A 27054-nucleotide genomic window follows, 5' to 3' on the forward strand; every position below is an offset into this window, starting at 1 on the left:
GAGCTTACTCAGAGAATACGAACTTACCTTCCCACAAGCTCTGCAGTGATGCCTTCTTTTGGTGAATGTAAATCTGGCCTCGCATTTCATACAGTTTGGTGCTTGAGAATCTGGAACCCAGACTGGAGCCACCTCACCCAAAGTCGTAAAAGGCTTTCTGGCTGGAGCTCCAAACTGACCAGCTCTGAGATCATTATCGGGACTATCTGGGGCTACTGCAAGGCACGGACTACTAGAGACTCCAGATTCATACTCTTCCAAATGTTCCCCATTAGTATCAGTACCAGAGGCATTTAAAGATGTTCCACCAGGAAAAGCATCTGCTGTATCCCCTAATTGTGTCTTACCAAAGACATTTTTGTTTTTACTATTTCCTCCACAATTTGGGGGAACAAGATCATTTTGTAAGTGGTCCGATAATGGCTTCGGAATCTGCAGTTTAAGATTTGTAGGTTGTTTAGGTCTTGCACCACCAAAAGGAACACTGATAGATTGCAAATTAGTCACTGGTTTTGGTGAAGTTTGCCCTTGCATGGATGAAACCTGACTACAAAGATTACGTAAATAATTTTTCTTTATGTGGTCACCAGTGCTGTTTAAAATAAGACCACTCCCTTCTGTGGTCTCATTTCCTCTCTGTTCATAAACATTAGCGTAACATTCTGACTTGCTCTCCTCTATCTCCTTTTCCTCTGTTACTGAGTCTTCCTTGGAGGGTAAAGTCTTTGGAACATGAGCAACTGGGTTCTGCATTCCATAGGAATCACAACCATTAGACAGAGAGCTTGCTGCTGATGTAGCCATCACATCAGAGAGACTGGACCCTTCAAGCTCATCTATACCAGTCCCTTTTAAGTCTATGCCTGCCTCCATCATCCCATCTCCACCTTCTTTACTATTACTACATGCCTCATCAGGCTGTTTCGTCTGCAAAAGTCTTTCATTCTCTCCCAGAGTTTGCTTATTATTCATCTCATTCAACTTGGTCAGTTCCCAATTAGCCATCTCCTGAGATTCAGGGTAACATTCTGCCGTGCTAAGACGTGCTAATTCCGTTGTGCCAAGATTTTTATCACATTCACTGACTTCACTTTCAGTGGCACTAACATCCTCAGGGGCAAAGTGTTCTGCAACAAGTTCCTTGTAATTGCCACTTCCAGCCACGTTAGGTTGACAAGTTTCAGTGAGCCCAGATAGTCTGGACTGTAACTGTTGGGTTGTTTCCTGTTCTACGATTAAGCTTCCATTACTTGAACCAGAAGAAGAGTTTTTAGCATCTAGATCTGTTCTCTGAGGAATGGCTTTACTAGTAAAATTTTCAACTGATACACAATTTTCTTGCATTTTAACAGCACCATCAACTGGTGTCTGTAAGAGAGTCACTGCATTAATCCCTGCAGTTGTAGCTTCTGAAAACAGTGAATCTTTACTCATATTAAAATCATCCTTTAATCGAGAGGAGGGGCATGCAATGGTCAGGCTTTCAGATGAAGCGTTAATCAAATGACTTATAGAGTCATCTTCAGTGCACAGCCGATTCACTTGCTTTTCTGTATCTGTATCTTTTTCCATGGATCCATTTACAGTAATACTAAACTGATCACTCTGTCGGTTTTCATTATCCAGTGTAAAGCTAATAGTGTTCATTAGGGACTGACTGTTGTAATTTTTACAATCCAGCAAATCGCCACTTTGTAGTGTTCTTCTGTCACAGTTATGCATGACTGCCACCACTAGTACATTTTTCTCCTCTGGCAAGCAAGCTATATTTCCACATTTCTTTTCTACTGTTTCCACAGTGTTACACTGATCATCCCGATTACTATTTCTTTTGATCAGCTGATCGTCTCCTGCTGCCTGATCATCAATCCACATGACTGGGGTATCTGGGCTTACGCAAAAATCCTTTCCATTAGCACAGTGATCCCCTTCTCCTGTTGGTGTAGTCACTGAATGAGACAAGGAGAAAGACTTTAATTTCTGTTGACATTCATTAGGAGTTGTAGCTTCATTCACATTGGCCACGGTAGGGTTAAATGACAGATGACGACGAGGAGGATCTAGAATCTGATTCCACTTTGCACCCAATAGGGCAGGTGAAACAGCGGCATCTGAAAAAGTGTTTAAATAAGAGAACTTACTGTCCTATTAACACTACAGATTCAGTTAACTCTGCTGCATTTGAATGTGCCAAATATAAATGTAGAGATGCTCAAATACAGGTACAACAGTAAAACACATCTGCCATAACTAACATCCTTGGTCAACCATTAGTAGTGTAATTGCATAATGTTTCGGGAACTGCAGAAGGTTGAAGGTACACCAATTAGTATCAGGTTGAATTTGCACAAGCAACTTTCAACTATTGATTAATGTACTTTAGACAGCTAGAAATGCCTAGAAAGATTCCCACTCCCATAAAATGTTAACTTCCTTGACAGCACAGAAGTAGCAATTAGACCAAGAAAAAAATTTAATACTTCAAATATGATAACTTTCTGTATATGATTTATGTGACCTAATAAAACATTTCTATGCTTGAGTCTCCCAAAACGGCAAAAGAAGCTTAAAATAAATTTTGCCTAATTTGTTTAAAATGAATTATTAAAATATTGCCACTGAGATTAAGCTTCACAAAACCTTTCTTTAAAAGGTGTATGGAAGATTTTCTATTAAAAGAGTGAGAAATTTTAAAAACGTAAACAAGATGAATGGAAACAAAAGTGAATACTAACAAATACTCAAGACCCACAGTGCAAAATTAACAGATGTTTTTTGCAAATTCTGAGATTAATTCGCAACTCAAAACCAAAAAGGTTATCACAGCTCTCTCCCTTTTCCATGGTGTTCTCCGTAGAATACATCTAATGTGCATCTACGATCTTGTTCAAAATGACTCACCTTCGTTTTGCTCAAATTCATCTAAAACCTTATCGAGGTTATATGCCTCTGCTTGGAAATAGTTCTCCATTTGTCAGGGAAAGACCACCAGATTCCCGTCTGAACCTGCCAGAGAAGAAATTACAATCAGATATTTAACCTTCAGTCAGCAGGGTTCTACTACATATTGCCCTGATTTAAAGGGAAACGGATCCTTCGTAAATCAAATTTTACACACATTACATGCATAAATCAAAAGTATTTTACAGGAATAAAAATTTTTTGTGTGTTTAAACTTGTTTAATTCAGATTAACCACCTCCCCAGGCTTGCTTTGGATTTTATTACCTCTCATCTCCCAGGTTTATAAATATGTTTTTTTAAAATGTTAAAATTTAAGCAAAACCCAGATTTTTTTTTAGATCATAGTATTTGCAAACACTTCCAACATAATGTTTTTAAAAATCCTGCCACACACAAATAAAAAAGTAAACATGTTGATGTGAACCAGGTGTCTACAGCAACAACATTTGAAGAACAGAGGTTCATTTTTACACAGTGGCTGTCACAGCAACAGAAAACATCCTCATCAGATGAATAAAAGAATACTAAACAAACAAAGTTTGCAAATCCATGTCAGTTCAAAGTAGAATGTATTCCACACCACAGAACTTATAAAACAATATGCATATCTGTCCCTATGCTTAATTCAATGCATTTTCCATTTAGTGTGGCAGATCTTTTTGAGAGGCCAAAGTAAAAGGACATTCTTCTCAGGATTTGGAAGAAAGTTATATACAGGCAGCACATCAAACTGAATTCCTCAATTCAGACATTCCCTGACTGCTTAGAAACTTCACTTCAGGGCAATGTAACAAAAATGAAAGTCATGTAGTTCTTTCTCATGCAGTGTTCACTTAGGATCTGTAAAATGCTACCTATATAGGAAACAATTTTTCTGACATCTGAAGCTTTTATTTTCATTACATATCAGTGCAATTTTCATTATTATTTAGATGACAGATTTTTTTCCACCACAATGAACAGGGAGAGAGGGAAGAGGAAGACTTTTCATCAGTAGTTACTGAAGTACAGCTACTGTAACAGATGATCAAGGATATGTTTAACTGAACAACGTCAAACCACGTGCCTTTTCCCCTCACAGCTCATTATCAATGCCTCTCCAAGTGTTTGAAGGCATTGCCTCAACTTCTCACATTCAAGAAAATCACTGACCTCCACCTGAACATTTAAACAGAACTGTCATTAAAGCCAGCAATAGCCTTTAAGATATTTCAAAACCCAAACGATGACGGCAGTGTGATGCTGTCATTAAGGTGGCATTGCCGCATTAACGTGTCTAACCATCAGGATCACCATAATGGTAAGAGCAAAATTGCTCCAATTGCTCCCACCAGAAAATAACAGTCTAGAGAACCAGAAAGCCAAGTAACAATCTAAAGATCAGATTCAGTTCTGTGCTACCACTGATTAGCTCATGTGGCTTTGAACAAGTAGCTTCAACTCTCCATGCTCCTGATTTTTTAATGTATACTGGGCTAGCAGTGTTCTGTGTCACTCCTCATTTCCCAGAGACGCTTCAAAGATTCATACTTGTAAAAGTTGTTGAAGGACTTAATGGGTGTTACTTGAATTGTGCTAGCTCTTAAAATGCCTGCTTTAATAGTTCTTGTTTCCCTGAAAGGCAGGCACCGGAAATCCAGCAAAATGCGCAGAAATAAATAGTATCATCAAAAGATAATACTCTCAGGCAAGAAAGGAAGATGACAAGGGAGAAATGAAAAAAAACAAACCCCAACCCTAAGTAATTAAAGAACTTTCTACAACTCCGCATAATAAATAACATTTTCGCCCTAACAGTAGGAATATGGTCTTTTTGCTACCAAAGGCTTGTAGCAACAAGTCACCCTGATTCATTTTTTAAAAACATTCACTACTGGTAAAGACATCTTCACTGAGAAATATGTGCCGTAACCTATATACCATAAAGAGAGACCCTGATTTGATCTGTTCTCTGAACATCATCCAAAACAGCCTTATTCTCTTCAGAGTTGGCTTTCAATGTTGTGAAATAAGGAAATGGAGGAGGAGAGGGCGAGAACCTTGTTTTGCAGTAAGAAACAGTGTTAGACCTGACAGCGAGACTCCAGCTCAATTAAAAACCTGCTCTTTTACACTTGAGATACAACAGACACAAGAAACATGTCAGAGGAAGTTTCCAATTTAAAACTGTACTTTACTTTAACATTACCTCCATAACATCTGGATTTGAGGAAGACATCAACCAGTTTAATTTCAATCACTACAACATTAAATACAGCTTTGTGTTTATTGTGGGCAACAGCTACAATTAGGTTATCGATACAAAGAGATCATGCCTTAAAATATCATCAAATGCAGAGTTCAAGTTTCTAAGGTTGACCTCAAATTTGACAAATGGTGTTTTTAAAAGATGACCATGCTACAACATAAATACATTGCTACTTAATAGAATCAGATTAAACTATGTTTTAAAGATATATACAAAAAGCCAACTTTAAAGAAAATTAGTGTAATAGCAACTTAGAAGTTGCAATAAGCATCACCCCCCAAAAAAGGCCACTTTGCAAAGAAATTCAGAGTTAAACTAGACGTGTCACATTACAAACTCCCAGATTTGTCCTCTGTTCTGGGATTTTAGATTAACTCCTTCTGCAAGGAAAATAGATGACTGGCCATATAATTTACTGTACACAGATGCAAAGATTATAACAAAACCAATGGAGAAGCTGGCCAGCTTGATCAAAAGCTGCATTTCAGGAGGCTAAAAAAAGCTCACATTTTACATTCTCTACCCAAATCCAGGTTCTGACCTCTAACCGTGACAGCGTACTCTTTGATCCCTCAGATACCTACTCTAAGGTCTTGCTGAGTTATCCAGTCTGCCCACCAAATCATTGCATTAAAAATATTTCGTACATTTTATCTGAAACAATTACATTTACCACACACATTTCACTTAAATCAAAATAATTTTAAAAAGCAGATGCTTCTCCTTACACATCCAAATACTAAATTCATTCAAATTACATCCAAACTGCAAGAGTTTGGAGGTTCTCTTGCACCTTTCTCTACACCTCATTTCAGCTCCTTAATAGGAAGCATCTTTACTAACTCAGTAAATATCAAATATTGAAAAGTTAATTACAACCTGTCCCAATGAATATTTCACTTGAATTTTTTTTTCCATTCAGAGTTCTAAACAACCAAAATTAACTCACTACAGTAAGACTGTTCTGTACAAAATGCCATATAATTTCACATCTATTTATCATGTATTTAATTGACATTCTGATGACAACGTTCCAGTCTAGCAAACAATTGATGAAGATGTGAATAGTTATTCCTAGGCAAAGTCCTGCTACTAAGGTCAATGATGCAAAGAGTTATTTGTCAGTGAAGCACTGCAAGACTGAAAAGTGTCATACAAAATTCTTGTGTTCTAAAGTTAAACTGTGACGCTGTCTGAAGGCATCGCACGCAGATTTCCATGCACTTTCGTGACAAAAAAGCGCATCCAGTCAAGGCATTCACTAGGACACAAACACAAACACAAGCTCTGCAATATGGGTGGCCCCAAAGAAATAGGCTACAAGCATTGATTTTGTTTTGTTTTGTTTATTTAAGAGAAGACAAGCAAGTTGATGGGGAAGGAACACTATGCTGATTATGTAGTTGCTGAAAACATGTTTTTAAGTAACTCTTTAGATGACTGCATTTTGATTCTGTGTAACTTTCAAATGCTTAGAAAAATTCAGACTTGACCATTCATACAACTTCCAAACCTGTCTGAAAGCCTGACAAAATTACTTCAGAACTAACTCAAATTTATGCACGTTAGAGTAAGTAGAATATAAGCCACGTTTGCCCCCGACATTTCCTAAATTTTTCATTGTCATACAAATCAGGAACAAGATATGCCTAACCAAAGAAAGCAGTGTTAGACGTTCATAATAAATACAATCATCTTTATTGACTTATGTTAGGGTTTGGATTTTAAATTTTATATTATGTCATTTTATAACATTAGAAAAGGACCACGTGTTTAACAACATATATAAATGTTAAGAAGGCATATAAAGAAGACTTAGAATTTTGTTCCCACTTCCTTATAATCCCGATGTTGTTCATAGTATCTGTATTAACATCTCTATTATCTAATATTAAAGATCTAACATTTGTGAGTTTAAATTTGGTCCAGTATGACAAAGAGATTTTTTCTATATTTTTAAAAATCCTAAGTAGAGAGAACTATTTGTAAACAAATATATGTAACCATATGAATTCTGAAGCTCAAATACTGATACGCAAACATGCAATAAGCCAAAAATCCAGACTGATGGGTGCTCATACTCCAAACTGAAGAGAGAAAAGACCTGTTATATCATTATTGTTATTTCACTTACTGATGTACCAGGATACATGGAGAAACTTTAATTTTTAAACACAATCACTAAGCTGACTGCCACTCTAAATGAGATCTCATTATCTGTGCAAGTAGGTATTTCTCAGAAAAGGTCAGCTGCAAATCTTCAGGTCTAACATCTAAAATTATTATTATTATATGAAAGAACACAACAATCCCCCCAAGCTTTTCCAGAAGTTTCTGATCAAGGGCAAAACACACTGGCAAACCCACAAAAGCCCTTACTGCCCTATTCCTGACCGAAAAGGAGGACAAGTACTCATGTTCCTAACAGACAGGAATACTTCCTGACCAAATACATCGTCAGCAACTCATACTTTTGCCAGTTTAAGATCTAATACTTCAACTGGGCATAGCCAGCAACTCAAGATCAACACAGAAAACAAACAACCCTCTAACACAGCATGCTATAATAATTGGGTTGCTGTTTTCCCTGTGGTTTAGAATTTAATTTTAATATTTTTATGAAATATCCAACATAAATAAAAAGAAACATATTCCTTTACAGGTCTTTGGAAACTTTGATTGTAACTCACCACTATACCACTATAAAAGTTTGAAACAGTTTTAGAATTATTCTAGTCCCAAATTTCCTCCTAGTATAAAGGCTGAAATTATATTTTTAAAGGATCCTTGGTACTTGTGAAACTCTTCAGTATTCCTCAACTATTCCAAGCCATGGCATGGAGAGAAGCTGACGAGCAAACACACAACTCAAACTCTGGAAAAGTGAGAATAAAAACATGAGCAAATCAGGAAGAAATTTCAATGGCAATTTTAGCTGTACGCTGCCAAAAAGGAGACACTTCCTAAATTAGTATATATTGGGATGAACAATATGAAGAAGAGGATATCGTGCCAGTGCAACGAAAAGGAGGCATAAATCACAAATTCAGGGAAAAGCATAAGACAGTTTTTCAATAATACAGTCCATGCAAAGATTTGGCAGAGAAGACTAATTATAGCCAAAAACCCCATTAAATAGCAAATTTCTTTTTTTAATTCTGTATCAAAAAAAAAAAAAAAAGAATTCAATGGCTACTATCCACTGGTACTCTAAGTCCAGAACCCGAGATCACTTGGTACCCATTGCAGAGTCATCTCCTGTCTTTCATGGCAAAAAGCTAATGAAAATATGCAGCCTGTCAATCAGATTATTTTCAAGCTCCTGCTGGATCACAGCTCATGGGTAATTCAGAAACTCTGTGGTTTACTTATCAATTTCTTCATTCAACAGCATGAACTTATCATCATCATCTTCATCTCTAAAACTTAAGAACTTAAGTTTTATCAAGTTTACAAGCTCTGCTCTCCCCTAATGTCTAAATATAAAGAGGCATGTACCACAATGTCTGTCATACGTATCCAGAATTACTATCCTAGTCACCATAACATTTAGACATAAGACAAACTTTAATTGATTAGTGGGGAGGGAAGGAGATAGAAGTAAAGGACAGAAAAACCTTCCTTAAAATTAGATGGTATTCTGAACAGGCTTAACCTTGAGACTGCCTCTCAAGACAGCTCAGATATCCCACATGCCAGCTTCTTCTTCAGAAATGATCCGTACAAAGAGATAGGCCTTGTGTTATACCTGCAAAGTGGCAAGACTCAGATTTGTTTTGGTCTCTGTGATAAGGAATTATGTAACCCATGATCTTCTGCACTGCACATCCTAAAATACCCTCAAGATTTTTTTCACCACCGGAACTGACAGCCTTAAGGTCTTTCAAATTTTCTTGACTCTAACAGCGAGTGACCAGCACACAATCATATTAAAACTCTATAATAAAAAATGCACCAAAAGGAAATAATACCAACATACAACTATTAGTCTCACAGCAAAGGCCTAAAAATCAGAGAGTATGTAAAGAACCAGAGTAAGATCTCAGGACTTTCTATAATGCTGTCCTGCGTAGACTACTCTTTCAATATGAAACTGTGAACATACACATTTCAGTAAACTCTTACTAAACAAAATACCCAAGTAGTTTATTATAGTTCTCACCAAAAAAATATATGAAAGACTCCTAAGATGAAAGTCACAAGGGGCACGATCAAACTGAAAACAAACATTGCTCATTCATCCTGATAAAAAACAGACGTCCAGAAAATGTCGTTTTCCCATAGCATGACAACATGGAATTACATATCAACTGGACAAATTAATTTATTAGATCTAGTGCTCCTCAGGACTTCCTTTAACCCCAAAAAACAATGGTCAAGTCCACATATTGTTGCAGCTTCCTTAGTGACCTTTGTATTATTTGCCTCCGGGAGGACGAAGTCAAGCACCTTTGCTGTAATGAACAGCTTGTTGAGAGTTCAGCAATAGCTGTATTTTTAACTGATGAGATCTGCCTACAGCACCGATTGAGGAAGAAAGACTGTGCCCACTTCCCCCCCCCCCCCCCACAACCAAAATAAGACACATCTTTGCTCTAAAACAAGGCAATTACTCTTAATAAAAAACAGAACAACAAAATGCTAAAAATACTCCATCATTTTCTATATAAGCTATATATCCATATATAGAGATGTATGTATATAAATATATATCCATAAGCACACATAAAAATACATGCATTTCACGTAGAAACCCCTGAATCAATATATTCTAAAGAGAACTTGCCTCTTACCTTTTTCTCTCATACATATGTTAAGAAACGAATGACCCTGTGCCTACTCATGATGACTGCAGCACAACCAGCCAGTTCTGCTGAATCAGTGTGTTCTACTTGATCCTGGAAAGAAAATATAAACATGTATTTTATGATTGGTAATTCTGCCACAAACCATGTTTTTTCAACGGATGACTGCAGCTAGCACAGGCACATTTGGCAAATGCTGCAAGCCTTCAAATGATTTGGATTACATTTGCAGCTTTAAATTCAGGGATCTATGCACTATGCCACTATTGCACTCCAATATTATGGTAAAAAAAGCTTTTAATAAAAAACACATTGCTTCCTATTATTCTTCATTTAACTGTAAACTCATAGAGTGAGACAGCAACTCAAATGTCCTTGTATTCCTGATGACCTTGACTGTAACGCTTAATTTATAAAACTAGCCTCTGAAGTTAATTATATTACACTACAATAGGCCTTCCAAAAATAAAGAGCTAGTAGCTTTGATACTTAACAAAAATTCACGGCCCTCTGGATTCCGTAAACTGTATTCATCAGCTTCACGCTGACTTTGTTACAGCTAAACAACTGTTTGTCTTCAAATTATTCCCCCTACAATCTTAGGCTCCCTTCATTTCCTAAAGGCTTCTTCTCTCAAAAACCACAATAGCATCAATAGCACCTCCAACAGTAGGTAGGACCAAAGCAAAAAAAGAGTTTTCAGAAGACACTGTCTTGTTCTCTAAACTACAGCATTTCTATAGGTCAGGTGCTCATTTTCACAGACCGCATCCTAACACTCAACATAGCTCAAAAATCCAACACAGCCATGAGCAAAGAGAATAGACTAGTTTATGACAAACAGTGAAACACGAACAAGGAGTTAGATAAGCTATATTCACGTTTTAAGGTTTGCTGCTTCTGGTGTTTGACCTGTTAGTTAGTTGAAATACTTACTACTGCCCTGATGAAGCAGCATATGTTAGAAAAAAAAAAAAAAAAAACAAAAACTTAAAACTCCAGCGAAATGATCAGAGCTAAAAAAAAAATAATCAGTTCTCCGTGCATGAAAGTGTTATTCAGTGTTATACTACAATTTTCCCAGGGTTGTTTATTATTCTTTTCAGAAATAAGCTACAGTAATAATTCCAGGAAACTAATGAACTGAACAGTAGCACTCCTAGTAGTACTGTTTCTAAACTCAGAATAAAATCCCACAGCTCTGTATGCCAACAGAACCATCCCCATACGCAAGTAAAATTTCTGATGCCATGGGTATTTCTACCTCTATAAGCTAAGATGAATTTTGGATATTTGGGAAATAGTAGAAATTAGTATATTACAAAGTTCTTCAGATAGGCTTGATATGCATGCAAAAATGGAGGTGAGGGAAAATTTAATTGCACTGAAAGGCTTCAGAATGATAAGCTTTTTCAAAGGGATATGAAATACCTATGGAAGCAGGGCAAGGTTATCTGTACCAGCACCACGTCCCCTCCTGGCCTGTAGGTGGAGGAGAATTATTCAGTTTCCATGAACCCTTTGAAAAGATAGATCAATTAATGACAATCCAGTTTGTGATTTATGACAAGGCCTGTCAACTGCATCACGAACATCAAACACATTTCACATGAACCAGTCGGTCATACATTAACCACAAACTTGAATCTTTACCAATCAGAAATGGATCAGACCTAGCAACCTACAGCTGAAACGTGCTGTGCTGTTACCAGTGCTCTAAGCCAAGCCAACAAGCCTTACAGGGAAGTGATATTCAGGGCAACAGTACAGCTTTATTATTCATTGTTTTTATTCTGATCCATCTTCCTTGTTCCATTCTTCCCAGGTAATAACTTTTTTGTCTGTAACCATTCAACACAGAAGAACACAGATCCAATCAATTGCTACCAGTCTCCAAAGAACACTTTGAAAAGATATTACCTGGAGGTCGTAGAGCTTTTTATTTACAATTCAACATTTACTCTCAGCAGCCATTTCCCCTTACGAAGATGAATGCAAAAATCAAAGCATGTTTACAGATACGAATATAATATATTTCAACAAAAAGCGATTTTTAAAAAGTAAATTATAAGGTTTGGATTTCCTGAAAAAATGAACAACTTGACAACAGTGCCAAATTCTTCTTCCAATATGAACTTAGTGTAAAGGAATTATATTAAAATAAAAATCAAGGACAAAAAGAACAACTACAAAAGAGAGTCAAAAATATCCACAACAATGTATCACCTAGTGATTATTAGGTTTTTCACTAATTATACACACTGCTAAAAAAGGGTTCCATCACAGTTGAAAAAAATACATACATTTCCACCTAAAAATTATGTGCCTACTGAGACCTAAGATCATTATGAATGAAGAAGAACCAGTGTCTCTGCTGTTCCAGTTTGCTTACTTGGAGCATTTCACAGTTTCTTATCTCTTCTGCTGATGGTTGGCTGAACTCTTCTGTCTCCTGCCCTAAAGTGGTATCGCTCAGGTGCTGCTTTGGTTATACCCTACATGCATGATTTCCCTCAGGAGCTCCAAGAGGGTGACTGCCAATTACTGCAAAAGCAAAACAGAAATTGAAGAGAAATTTGACAAGCAGAGACGTGCCCAGAATAAAAAGAGGATGAAGAATAGAAGAAAAGAGCTCTAAAAATATAAAATTAGAAATATCTTCCACAAAAAAGAATGCAAAAAATATTTACGTCAAATGGAAGTAATCTGAACTAGCACAAATTGGAAGAGCTTATAATAAATGGAAAGAGACTGAAAAAGAAGCAATTTTGATACTACGTTAAAAAAATGTGGAAAAAGCTCAAAGCATGAAGAGATGCTAAAAAATGCTTCGATCTACTGGCAAGGATCCAAATCTTAACTACACTACAGATCCTCTATAATGTGCTACCAGTGAGAAGATGTCTTTGAGTAGGCAGGAATACATTTGCAGCCATTTTAAGGCACTTGATTATTGCTAGATTAGTTGAACGAGGCATTATCTTAGATGCAAACCCAGATTTCAACGCTGGTATCTTAACTTCCCAGCTTGTCTACATTCTGGAACTATCACATGGGAGATTCAGGGAGACTACATACAGCAGACGAATTCAGGTCCCAACTTTGCAAGAATAAAAACTACAACAAGAAATACTAGAGCAGGGGGTTACGTTAATAGGAAAACAGTGTAGTCAAACAAAAGGGGAAACAGGTAGCAAGTTTCAGGACACACATACAATATGAATTATTTTATCTGATCAGTTAATCTGGAAGCTAAATCTTCACAAGTGGAAAAGGTGGTGTTTTTTCACTCAAGTGATGAAATGCTTGGAATAATGGTAATTTACCATATGCCCAATGATTTGTCACTTCGTAACAGTTCCTTCTCGGCCTCTTTCAGATGAAGCAGCAACTTTCAGTCAAGTTTCACATGAACATGTGTTTGTATTAAAGAATTACTGTAAGTAGAAAGACTAAGTACTATGCAGGAATGCTCTTCCCGCAAAGGCGAGACCCATCTCAGGATACACTGTCACAACAGCACCCGGAGTTCGTAAGGACAGTGTGTGTCCATGCAAGCTTCATTCTCCGTTGCTGTTACCTTGCCTGAACACTACATTGACTCTCAAACAACTATTAATTCTGCACAAAGTACAGGGATCCTTCTACCTAGTGTTTGCCAAATAAAAGGGCAGGCGGGCATTATCAAATACCTGTGACACAGCAGGAGCAGTATCTGTGTCATGCACATGAAAATGCCTGCAACAGCAAGGACTTTGGATTAGGCCCCAAATTAAACATTTCAACATAAATTGTTCTATTAATAAATTAAACTAGCAGCCATGCAATACAACCAGAAAAAAAAAAATTGTTTTTAAAACTCTTATTTATTAAAGGAGACTCAACAAATAACAAAATAATTTTTCAAAAATACCTTGTCTAAGAAACAGTTCAGGATTAGAAAATCCCATTAAAACTCACCATAAATCCATTTAATAAGAAATACTAAAAACAGCAGCAAGTGATGAAATAAATATATATAACAAATATAAACAAGGTCGCTTCTAATCCTTCTTCAGCACCAAAAGCTCAACATGACCAAGTATCCTTTGGTTTTATTTCCCATAATTCGCTGATGTTCCTACTACTCAATATAAATTAACGAAAGGGTAGACTGGGGCATGGCAGACTATTTCTGTGTAATACAACACTTTGTACCAGCTCACTACCCATGAATGCTGACAAAAGATAAACTATTTCAATGTTGCGTTGGTTTGCCTTTTTTTCCAATCAACTGCACAAATAGAGATGGACAATGCCTAAAGCAGAATACAGTTGCTCTAATTATTTCACTAATATTTGCATCTTTTCCTGTGACTTTTCCCCATGCCATTTTAAAGCTATTATTTTGACTTTTGTCTCCAGCCAAGTCTCCATAAGGAGACATTCACGCATGCCAGAGCAGCAGTAAGGCAGTCAAAAGAGCAGCAACTTCAAAGAAACGTTATAGAAAGTATCACAGTCAAAAGTAACAGGGAGACAAGAAAAATTATAGCAGCGTTATCAACCTTTGTCCTCCACTAAATAAGAGAAAGCAGCCCAACTGAAAAGGACACCTGCTTTATAAAACTTTAGAGTAGAAAATAAATTCAATTTCCTACCTTTTTTACTATTTCAAGGAGAAAGAAATTGATTTATTTGCTTGACACAAAAACCAACCTTGCCTAAAAGCCCATCCTTCCTCAGCAGGCTGCAGAAGCAGAGCCCTCAGCACCTGGAGACAGGAACCACATGTCCTTCTTGCGTAACTACTTTTGACTCCCTTGAAAAGTATCCATACCCAGCTCCTTGGAAGAACAAATAGATAGGTTTACACTGCAGCACTGCCTTCAATGCAAGTTTTTCCAGAGGAATATGGTTGGAAAAAAAGAGAAAATCCTTTCCTGAGCTTACCCATACGCTTACGGACCTCATTTCAAAATTTAGTGGTTTAGAAATCTAATGTTTTATAACACTTTGTTTTACATAACTCACAAGTTTAAAATACTGTAAGCCACAAAAAAATTAATGCACACTACATTAAACATAAATTTAATATGAAATCGTGTTTCTTAATTTGTGCATGGATTCCATGTAATGTCATCAATGTAATGATGTGCTTTTAAAAAAAAATCAGTAAATTTAACACAGTGAAGTTGTTATTTGACTTTATTCAAATACAAACTAAAGCAAAACGTATAGAATAAATATGTTTATGAGATGACTTTTTATGTTTCTGTATTTGAGAAACAGGGGTTTGACTGTTCAAAGTTAATGTTTAACAGATACGAAGAATAAAATTATTTAAAGTCACACACTATGTATCTCAGCATGGATTAATCCTGTATTCTAATACTTTATGTGTCTTCCCCCTTTCTAATGTAGGGTAGAAAGAAGAATGAATTCCAAATATACTGATCATTCTTTCAGATGTTTCTTGGATTTGAGCAATATGGAAAAAACTGACTAAGGTACCCTAGAATCACTAATTAAATGCCTAAAACTGCCAAGGAACCGTCCTTTTTATAAAACCCATGAGGGGCCAACACTTGCAGATGCCATGAGCAAAATCGGTATTCAATAATAAAAGCCAGAATTGCCCCGCAACCAGAATGGAACAGATGAAAAGGACAACAGGCAAAGAGGGAAACCGCTTCGCCACCATTTACTGGCCCATCAATTCTGAGTTGTACCCACTGGGGAGAGAAGCTGCTAGAAGCGACACAATTTATGTACTCAGCTGCTCTTTAGAGAAAGGACAATCTGTACCGAAAAAAAGTCTGAAAGTCTACAGTCACTTTCTACCGAAGAGCAGTCAATCAGCTACTCAAGCTACCTTTATCAACACACTTGTATACACCCTCTTTCCAACATTGTTATGGTCATTTTTACTTATTTGATAGCTATGTAACATAACGGTGTTCTAAAATCTTACGCACACACATTTTTAAGAAATATCATAGTTATAGACAGCAAATAGTTACTATTTCGCAAATCCTATTTATGTAGAGCTGGATGACCATGCAACCCTGAAAAAAAATTCAGATATCTATGAATTTTTATCTCATACTCCCTTCAACCTAAAATTATCGCAAAGGAAGTAACTTTTAATTCCCATTTTGTGTTGATATTCATATCACACCAAGATTAAATTTTTATGTACATATATACACACACGCAATACTAACACATTATAAAACATTGTTGTCTTGTCAAATGTAGCAAAGTTTACTCCCACGTTTGTGATCTTGATCTAACTACACTGCTGATGCTCACAGTGCATTATGTCTCAAGTCATCGGTAACTAGTAACTCAATACAACTCAAAACATCCATGGCAACAGTGTGTACTGAAACTGCTATTTCTGAGTATGATTCTCATTTATGCTAAGGTCCATTAACATGCTTTTAACAGTGCTGAGGGGACTAAGCGCTAACCAACAGAAATGATGAGTAAATTGTATTCAGATTCGCTGCAAAGCCTTTTTTTCTATTGCTTCAGTGGTGCAATATACCAATCAGGACATATACTTTAAAATTATGTAAGACTTAGAAAAGCTTTATTTATAAAACTAAGTGCTCATAATTCTGTGTCATTGCTAGCAGTCACGGGAAATAAAGGCTTAACAGATAAAAAAACCAAAAAAATTGAAAGCATTCATTATTAATGAGTGAATATACAGTTTTCAGAAATCTTACGGAGCTCTAGGAACACCAAATCCTCCTAAACTCAGATGCAATGTTTCTGAGTCCAAAACTGAGAAATCTCTGCCACTTCTCTCCCTACCTCTTTTCTTTACCTCTCCTTCTTAGACTGTAGTACATTCTTGTGTTGCATTTTCTTCATCTTATTTTCCCCATCTCAAACACTTTCCTTCCTTACTCCTTCCTGCATCTGTTTTCTTTATCCCTACCCGAGCTTCCTTCTTTCTTTGACAAAAAAATGAGAAACCACATGTTTCAACATCACTGTTCAGATCAACTGGTATAAAACAGTTGTAAATTACCTTATTAACCACAGGATATTGTTCCTCACTTCTAAGAATGATAGGAACAAATCCTGTAACAGTGGTGATGCGCCCACTTTTTAAACATAAATGAACGTCTTTACACAAAATAGCTACCAAAAAAGAAAAAAAACGACACGTGGCTAAAATAACAGTCAAACCATAAGACATCGTTGTAACTGTCAACTGCCTTCTACCTATCCTCATCATTATTTACTGATGCCATGGCTCCTTCATGAATTCATTTAAAGCTTCAACCTCTTTAGACTGTGAAATACAATTTTTGACACATACACACAAAGGGTATCCAGCGTCTAGGACCAGCACAGCTACCTGCTTCTTCCCTCAAGCATCTATATATTTAAAACCTCTAGTTAAGACAAGATTTATTAACTACATAGGAGCTACTATTGATATATTTCCTCAAAGTAGAAGAAGATACAACTGCATCTACAAGCCATCTGTACAGAAACGAAGCATAATGGCAAAAAAAAAAAAGGGAAATATAACAACAAAGGGTATTACAGGAAAAGAGTGAGGGAACAAAACCACTACATATACATGCATCTATTGCCCATGAGTCTCAAGAAACAATTTCTAATTCTTGTCATCATAAAACCCATGTTCATTCTATAGGAGTATACAAAAAAAAAACCCAAAACAATTTATGTGCAGATTCCAGCGACAGGTTAAAATGCCTTTTACAGGTGAATTGTTAACTAAAACTAAAGTAAATACAATATAGAGGCTATTATGCCAGTACACTAATAAAATTACTTCAAAGCACAAAAGTACACAGGTAGACTGATGCTTAAAGTTAAGTAAAGACCTTTTAAAGTTACGTTTATAAAAGAATCAAGAAAGAACTGTAAAATACATGAAGGATACTGGGGTTTTATTCAGCCTTCATCATTTATACAAAAACACAGTATGAAATTCCTACAATCAATGCAATTCGATGTTTCAGTTAAGAGGCTGTTTCAGTATATACACTGTTTAAAGCAATCTGTTAATAATACAACCTAAGAAGTGCACTTCGCACATACTTTCAAGCTCACCAAATAAGATATCATTAAAATACTCATTTTGAATTAATATAGCACTCACAATGTAACTTTGTAACAATATGCTCCACTACACTAACAAACTGGCCAGCAAACAGGAACAAGAGCTATATACTGACATATAAACCCCCAAAAGGGCATAGATCAGATACCTGTGCCTTTCTCTACAAAACACAAGTCTCTTAAGTAAGCTACAGCATGTATTTCTACTGTATTGCAGAAGAACATGCAATTTCAAAAAGTCTGCTAGATAAATGAAAAAAAAAAATTAATAGGCAAAGGGGGAACTTTTCTCTGACATGATCTCAATTCATATTAAATGCTCATTTATCTGCATTACAGTCCAGATAGAGAATAAAAAATTACATTGACATGATTGGTTTGCTGGGTATATTTTAACCATGTAACTTTTCTGTCTCCTCCACCCTACAAAGAAAATTCAGTATTCACAATTTCAATACCACAAATAAGAAGAGGTCTTACGTTTTGGTAAGTGTTCAGTTACTATCACTTTCCAAGTTCTGTATCTTTGATCTGGTCTCCTACAGAAATGAAGATTATGGAATCATATTGTTCACTTACTATTTTTTATGCTCATCTTTCCCCAAAAAAATATACGGTCATGAAAATTAGTATCTGCACAGTAAAAACAAATCCAAATGACTGCCCTCCAAGGGAAAAGCAAGCTGCTATATGTATTTTTGGCAGCAACCTGCTGGGCAATCAATACCCACACAGCTCTGGAAAAAACAGAACTATGGTGCTATGTGAGAAAGCTGGGATTACTGCAGACAGGGAAGGAAGGGAAGAGATACTAAGGGGCAAAAAGGATTTAAATCTACAGAAAAACAAGCTTCTTTCATCCCACTGATGGTAGAACAGTATGCTTACCAAGTATCTCAAAAGATTTGGGCACGTATAACAAATTCCGTTTACACTATAAAAGTCATTCAACACATCTTCTAATTCAAAACAAAACACAGGTCTCTCCGTCTCCAGATCTTGTAAGAATTTCCCTGCTACTTACAAAAATCTTTTACAAATTCTGAAGAATTATGGGTGGAAAATAAGTCCTAGCCACCAGAAAGGAATCTGGAATTAGGTTTCCACTGTTTCAGCTTGAGTGATGGGAGCTCTTTTATCTCTGGACCAGCACACTCCACTGACTCAACCCAAGAACCACTAAGCTCTTTGGAGCATCACCTTAATCAAGCCCAGTGTTCTCTGCCCTCAGTCTTGCATGAGGTCAGGCAACATGCTCCCTGGATCTGTGATGTCCTGAAAATACAGGTAAGCATTATCCCTGTTCCACAGCCTGTGGAACTGACTCACACAGAGATCCAAGACGCATGCTCTTCTCTTTCATATCATGCTTACTTAAGAAATCACCAGCATCAGATATCTTCCCGTCTTCTGCGATAGTTCACTGAGGCCCACTTGCCTTTCCTTCTCTACATCACAAGCAGAAAAAGCAAATGTGATACCTCTTCAGTCACTGCACTCCCCAATCTGGTGTAGAAACAAAATTAATTTGATTTTGTTTAAATTGATATGCAAAGCTCAGAGCTGCAGAACTTGAAGAGGGAACACAAATTCAATTCTGCCAGGCATCTTCAGCAGGTGACTGGGGCAGGAATTACCTAAGTCACCCCCACAGAGATCATCAAATTCTACCTCAGATACTGGATGTGCGGCACACCCAAGACCAGAATGAGGTCTGAAACACCATAGCCCAGAGGAATCCAGATCACCAGCAACCAGGCCCCATATCCTACTGCTAATGACACCACTCTCAAACCTTCCTCTTACAATCCAACAATTCAAAAAAAATGAGAGAGAAAAAAAATAATCAAAGCTGTTGAAGAAGAAAAGGAAACAGATGAGAGAACAGTTTCATTGTCCAGGTTAAAAGAAACACAAGAAAGAAAAGTACAGTAAATAATAACTAAGAAACAAAAAAACTCACAGATCTGAAAATATCTGCAATTTTTGTCCTGTAGTATCTCCCAAACTTCCAATAATCCAACTGGCCAACCACTCAAGCAATAAATTTTATGCATATTCACATGATTTGCCAATTCTTCTTGAATTTATAACAACCACATACACTATAAATTCATAGTGTTTCAAATGGTTTGGCCTTTATTTTAGTCATCCTAAATCAATCGTCTAGATCACAGTTGGAGTGCAAACAGGTAAGCCAACATGTAGGCTGAGTTCAAAGCAGAGTTTTGACACTACAAAACTGAATCTAGAAATAGAAAAGCTCCTCTAATACTCAGTGTCATTCACAGATAAAGAAGCTATTATGCGATTTAGAAAGCTCTTTGATCTGCTTCTTACACTGAACATTACCAACTCCTTTTAAGTTCATCATACTACTTTTTAGAAAAATGTACCAGTGTATGTTCCTCCATTGATAACCTTCTATGAATTTTCTAACGTATTTCACCCATATTACTTCCCAAATACAATTTTAAACTTGGAGTGAAATATAAATGTTCTACTCAGAGCATGTGTATAAAGATTGAGTCCTATTATTTATAAAAAAAGGCTTCAGTGTATCACAGAAATAAACAAAAACTTTCATACTACAGTAATTTAGAAAAATTACAAGAATCGAGAAGTAAGGCTGGTAAATATTACTAGGGCAGCTATGGCACTTCTGTAATTCATAGAGCACACGTGAATCTCTGACATAACTATGGCCTAATTTCAAATTATCACCTGATAGGAAATGACCTCTGATCTTTTGTATGCTGGGAAGAGGGAAAGATAGGTTACTCCCAGCTACCACTTCACCAACAAAAAAAAAAAAAAAGGCACTGAACTTTAGCCATATACTAAACTTTGGCAAAACTGAAGTACAAGAAGTCAGTAAGTAAGACCCACAATGAAACATAACCTGTAAGGATAGTCATAATTTGGTAAACAGCAAACAAAGGCTCACAACATTTCCAGCACCTCTGATCATGTCTAATTCCTCTGTCACTAATGAAGAATAGCTGGGGGACAGTCCTAAAATAGTTACCAAAGTGTAATCTACAGCACAGCAATATTTTCATACATAGATAATAGCAGAAAAAAGCAGTTCCAGCTTTGCCTGCATTAGGCTTTAGTGCTTTTTTCTAACTACTGCAAATGTCAGTTCAGCTTGAGCCAGGCCAAAAAGCAGAAAGACACTAGCGAAGACACATTACTGCATTATTTTATATACAAAGCCATACCCTAAACGAGGGTTCAGCATCACTATCTGAAGTATGAGTTGATGCCTCAAGCCTCCACTAGAAAGCTTTCCACCTTTGTTACTATGTTGGAAGCAAACCAGTAACAGAAATAGAACAAAACAATTTTAAGAAAAATTAACTAGCAATATCATTCCAATTGTGAGGTCCCACTCAACTTCATTATGCAATCAATCCCTTAAAAAAAATCATCAAGTTTCCTGTTGATATCAAAAGGAGGGGTGAAAAGTACCAAAACCAGAAGCAAAATATATGCTAGTGTCCTGGTTTGAGGTAGCATGCAATACAATTATTGATAGGAAAACCTAGACAATCCTAGCAGAGCATACCGGAATGCTTCAGTGTATTCCCTTAAACAACTGATACTACAGTGACCCCACTGACTCATAAGGTAGATTTGTAGCTTCAGTTGCCATCAAAGCATCAGAGGTATAAATTAATACTAACACATACAGCAAACAAGACAAAAATATTTATAAATCCTATGTACAACACAGAGACAGGATATAGAGGGTACAGTCATTAGCATTATCTGCAAATAATTCCATAAGAAGGTAATTGCTTCTCAAGAACATAGAGACAAACAAAAAACCAATGCAAGTGGAAATTCAACACTGAGGTCCATGTTTTCCTTTGCCCAACGTACAGTGGATGCTGGGAATAGAATATGTGAAAAGTTTAATATATGGACAACAGAATTTCAAAACATAACGTATGGTCAGACTGCCACATATTGACATTTCCAAATTATTAAATTTTACAGGGAAGCAAAAAACTGTTAAAGTTTCTTTAAGCTCTCTCCTCACTGGCCTTCATACTAAGACAACTATTGCCTTAGTTTATACTTAGACTGAAGATATCACGCAAGCTATTCAGAGAGCACTCTAGCTCCACACTTTCCAAAACACAGAAAATCTACCGACTGTGACTCCAAACCTGTTTTTCACATAGTTTATCACTTTTCTTTTTTTTTTTTTTTTTTTTTTTTTTTTTTTACTGTTAACAGAACTATGTCTGTGTTAAATTCAACTGACTGGATTTGCTTCAAGTCAGCTCCCACTTGAGCAGATCTGTATGACAGAATAGGGAAGGAACTATTTACCCAGTGTTGTTACCCATGAGTTTCTGGCCATGCACTATTTGTCTTTAACCTATATTTCTAAATTAATTAGATTTCTCTAGTAACGACCTTTAAAATAGCTTAAATGACCCTTTATGGATTTCCTCTACCATTCACCTTCAGCCTATTTGATGCTGATGTACTACTTGGAGGCTGTTTTTTCTGAAAAATAAGTATCAATATTACACATTTCTACTTATCTCTTCTAGCAATACAACAGTAATATAATTACTGTTGTAATATTCCAGTAATAAACAATACTGAAAAGATTCAGTGAAAGAATACATATAAACTCGCCTTAAAAGTATCTTCCTATTCCATCTGTCTGCTATGGCAGTATGAATAGTAGCATTCCTAAATATCCCAAACTCCGCGTGTGTATGACGCAAAGGGAGAAAACATCATAAAGCATATTCAGGAAAGAAATACCTGTCAAAGACAAAAGCACCGAGTGCAGCATTCCATTAATCCCAATGAAAAGGTCCTGGGATCTACAATGTCTTGTAATTTTCTCTAGAAACTAACATTTAAAGGAATTACATAGTTTAATAACCTAGGTATGACACTCACACTCATTCCTTCCCACAAACACTAGCCAAGAATTAGAGCCATTAAGATTTAACAGGGCATCTTAAAATCTACAAATGTTCAATGTCAAAAAAGAATCTTAACAGCTGAATTAAAAAAAAAGAAACTGTGTTTTGCTTTAGTTTCAACTAAGGGAAACCCAGCCACCCAAACAATACATAGGAAAGTACTTTATTTGTCTGTAAAAATAGAATCATGTATATCTATAAAATAAACAATTTTTATTTATATATAAATATATTTTTTGTGTATTAGGTTAATGGTCATTTACTTTTATCACTCTGGTTTTCCAAAGTGTGCTATTCTTTTGATAACTATATAGCATGTTTTGCTCTAGTCGCTAGTCAAATAAATTTGTATGAATGTGTATCCCGAATTCTAATTCAAGTACAAACTACTATGTCAATGAAGGATCCTTGATATATCTTTTAAAACTTCCCATCCATTTACATTAATTGACATAATTTTCCCAGTGTTGCAAGATGCCAACACAGAAGTAAAAGCTGTTTCTATCACCTAAAACTCAATACTTTAACTTACTTTCCGCCATTTACTCTTGGCTATATATTTCTTATCGATACAAAAAGCTTTTTAAACTTTTATTATTATTATTGTTATTGTACAGACCCATTTCTCAATGCTTCACAAAAACAGGAGGGAAAACTGAGCATGTATGTTCATACTTCTGTTCATTTCAAAGTTCAAGTCTCATAAAGAATCACAAATAGACCTCTAAAACAAGCCACCTTTCAATTTCTTTAGAGACTTTAATCTCAATCAATTTAAAAAAAATAAACAATAGTCTTTATACAAAACTTTCAAAGTAGTCTATGAATAAACTGGTGTCTTCCAACAACGTTCTGGAAAAGATCACCGATTCATCAGCACACAGACTAACCATACACTGAAACTATTATCCCTCATCTGATTTTCTGTCAAGAAACTCACATTTATTTGGAAGATTCTCAGCTTAATGGATCAAAAACATTCTTCTGATCAACAAAACATGAATACACAACTTCTTCCCAGAATCTATTTCTTTTTGGCCAACTTTTATTCAAAAGCAAAGCTTCACTCTAACCCTTTTGCAAAATAATTTCCAGGTAATTTTTTATAGACAGCCTGTAAACTGGGAAACTACCAAGCTATTTTCTGCTGAAGTTGGCACAGATAGTGGACAGGCAACAACAGATATTAAAAGCTTATCATTCTTTGGCCACAAGTTTTAATACTGCATCTTTGCTCAGTCTCTACCTTTGTTCCCTGAGACAATCACAGTCAGACTTTATGCCAAACTAAAAAAAAAACAACTGTATTTCATCTCAGTCTTAGCCCCAGGCCTCAGATCCTGAAACATGCGTTTGAAAGTATTTAATCCCCAGCCTAATAAAAGACTCAAAGCTAGTACATAAAAACAACACCCAATATCAGGGCTTGGCAATGCAGTTTTGGGGTGGTTTTCTTCCTTTTTCACACACTAGAGAAGGCACCATAAAGCAATGGACAATTAGAGAATCAATCACCATGTGTGACAACATGGTGACTTGTTAGGTGTAGATCAGGGCTTGAATTAGAGGGAAGCTTGCTTGAGATTTTAGGCCCCTACTCAGCTTCCATTCCAGATTCCCCAAACCTCTGAAGAGATTTTTAATTTTGTCTCTCTTGGGTCAAGGACTGTTCTTCTCATTTGGTACCACATGCCATTACTTTATAAAAAGAAGTGCACTACTGGGCTCAGGCAGTAACAAAGGATTTTGATGTTTCAATCACTGAAGGTGTATCTAAAATCTGGATTCGTTCCATGCAATCAAAAATGATTTGCTAATAAAAGTTAATTACAATGTTTTAAAACACTGCGTAGTCAGTGAAATGCTATCTAAAGAAAATAAAAGCTTTTATTCAAGTAGAACATCTCTTTTTAAAATTTATTTTACTTGTTTATACAGGGCCTCTTCCAGTTTTGGATTCAGCCTGGACCAAAATACTGAGGGTAGTGTTATTCAGAAATTCTAATCTAATACAACCATCCTTAATAAAATGATTGCCGGAATTTGAGATTCCATATTCAGCCAACTTCTAATATCTGAACTGAATGAAAATATGTGTAAAAATTTAACCCTCTGAAAAACCTCTGTCACAAAATAATCAAGAAAATCTTGTCTATAAATAAACAAGATAGTTAACACGAAAACATAAAGTCTATCAGTTCCCATCTGCTACTTGTTTCTCAGTCTGGTTCACAAGATAAAAACAGTTCTTCAGCCACCTTCCATCATATGCACCTATTTAACCGTAACATTCATAAGCCAGTAACTAACCCACCTCTGCAAAAAGCCTGACATGCCAAGAGTGCCAGTTATTCTTAGAGTGAGACATGACCACAGTTTCACGTAATTAGAGATGTTATAAAACGCATCCCGCCCGCCCGCCCGCTCGCCCCATCCCCCCCCCCCCCACTACCACCACCATTGCAGGAGTGACTTGTTACACATCGCGATGAGCAAGTAACATTCCCTGCCCGGGGAGAGAGCGGAGATCAGGCCATAAAAAGGGCACGGGATGCGAACAGGGATCCTCCCCTCCCCGGGCCGGCAGCCCAGGCTGCCCGCTGCCTCCCCTGAGCGCGGCGCGGCCCGGGGAACCGCCTCGCCTTGCCCCGCACCGGCGGCACAAGGGGGGTCCCGGGGGGGGAGCCCCGATGAAGGACGGCAAGAGCTCTTTCCCCTTCTGCGGCTCTTTCCCCTTCTTTCCCCCCGCCGGCGAGGGGGTCACCCATTCCACGCACCCGGGGACGGCGGGGAAGGGGCTCGGACGACCGGCATCGCCGCCGGCGAGGGCTGAGGGGCGATCGCTGCCTTTCCCCTTGGCGGCGTGCGGGGGACAAGGGCGGCGGGGTGAGGGGGCACCCGGAGCCCCCAGGCCCTGGGCCGGGGCGGCTGCGGCGACACGGGGGCTCCGCTGAGGCGTCGGAGCCCTCCCCGCCCGCCCGCGGGGCCTCGCTCCGGGCGGCAGGGGCCTGGGGAACGGGGTACCCCGGCCTCCCGGGCCCGGGGGCTGAGGGCTGGGCGCCGCTCACTCACCTCGGGAGGCAGCAGACGCCGCCGGGTCTGCATGGCGAGGGGGATCCCCCGGGGTCGCACTCCGCCGCCGCTCGCTCCCGGGCGGGCCCCGCAGACCCCCACCAGCGCTGGAGAGGCCGGCGCCCGCCCTCACCGCCTGCCAGCCGGGCTCGCTCGCTGGCTCCGCGGCCAAGGCCGCCGCAGCTACCGGCAGCCAGCGCCCCCTGGCCGGCCCCAGAGGCAGCGCACGGCACTGCGGCACCGCCGGGGAGGCAGTGCGGAGCCTGCCGCACCCCCGCCCCGCGGCGCGGGGGGCCGGGCAGGCCGCGCCGCCACCTCCGGCCCGGCCGCCTACCGCCGGGCGGGGAGCGGCAGGAGTCACCCGGCGCAGGGGGGCGCGCGGCGGGGGGAGCCTGTCCGCTCACCGTCCCTTCCCCCCGCGGGGTCCCGGCGAGCCTGCGGGCCACCGCCGAGCCCCCCGCGGCCGGGGCCTGCCGCCCACACGCGCTCGCACACAGGCGGAGGGCGGCACCGGGGTTGCGCCGCAAGCCGACAGCAGGCAGCCCGGCTCCGTGCCGCTGCCCACGCCGCGGGGAGGCAGCCGGGCACCGCGCCCTCGGCCGAGGGACGTGCCCCGCAGCCGGCTGCAACTGCACCTACACGCTGTAGGCAGAAGGATGGGCGGCCGGGAGCCGTTCCTATGTTACTTTGCCATTTCATACGGAATTCCTTCATAATCGGAGAGGGATACCCTCTCCTGTGGGACACCCGAGCCCACACGGCCTCCCTCAGGGGTGCAAGGCACACGGAGCCACCCGCTCAGCGACACGTTAACTCTTCATCAGAGCACGATTACAGGAAAAAAAAAAAAAAAGGCACGCTGGTTCCTCACAGAATTGCGGTGGCACGCTAGCAGGTTATGCCAAACCATAACTATG

At 38.4% G+C, this 27054-nt stretch overlaps 1 protein-coding gene across 3 annotated transcripts in view; it reads right to left on the reverse strand.

Moving 5' to 3' along the window:
• ZFYVE9 (zinc finger FYVE-type containing 9) overlaps window positions 1-26434 on the reverse strand; it is a 62800-nt gene extending 36366 nt beyond the window's left edge. The window contains exons 1-5 of one of the 3 annotated variants that reach the window (XM_063343959.1): window positions 26138-26434; window positions 11448-11535; window positions 10005-10109; window positions 2902-3006; window positions 28-2111 (exon numbers count right to left, since the gene is read on the reverse strand). In XM_063343959.1, the coding sequence (XP_063200029.1) occupies window positions 28-2111; window positions 2902-2971 (2154 nt within the window). In that variant the 5' untranslated portion in view covers window positions 2972-3006; window positions 10005-10109; window positions 11448-11535; window positions 26138-26434. The remainder of the gene's footprint in view (window positions 1-27; window positions 2112-2901; window positions 3007-10004; window positions 10110-11447; window positions 11536-26137) is intronic. The other 2 variants (XM_063343958.1, XM_063343960.1) reach the window with 2 other exon arrangements.
• Between the last annotated feature and the right edge of the window lie 620 nt (window positions 26435-27054).

This window comes from Chroicocephalus ridibundus, chromosome 8 (genome assembly GCF_963924245.1).
Source record: "Chroicocephalus ridibundus chromosome 8, bChrRid1.1, whole genome shotgun sequence".
Taxonomy (NCBI): Eukaryota; Metazoa; Chordata; class Aves; order Charadriiformes; family Laridae; genus Chroicocephalus; species Chroicocephalus ridibundus.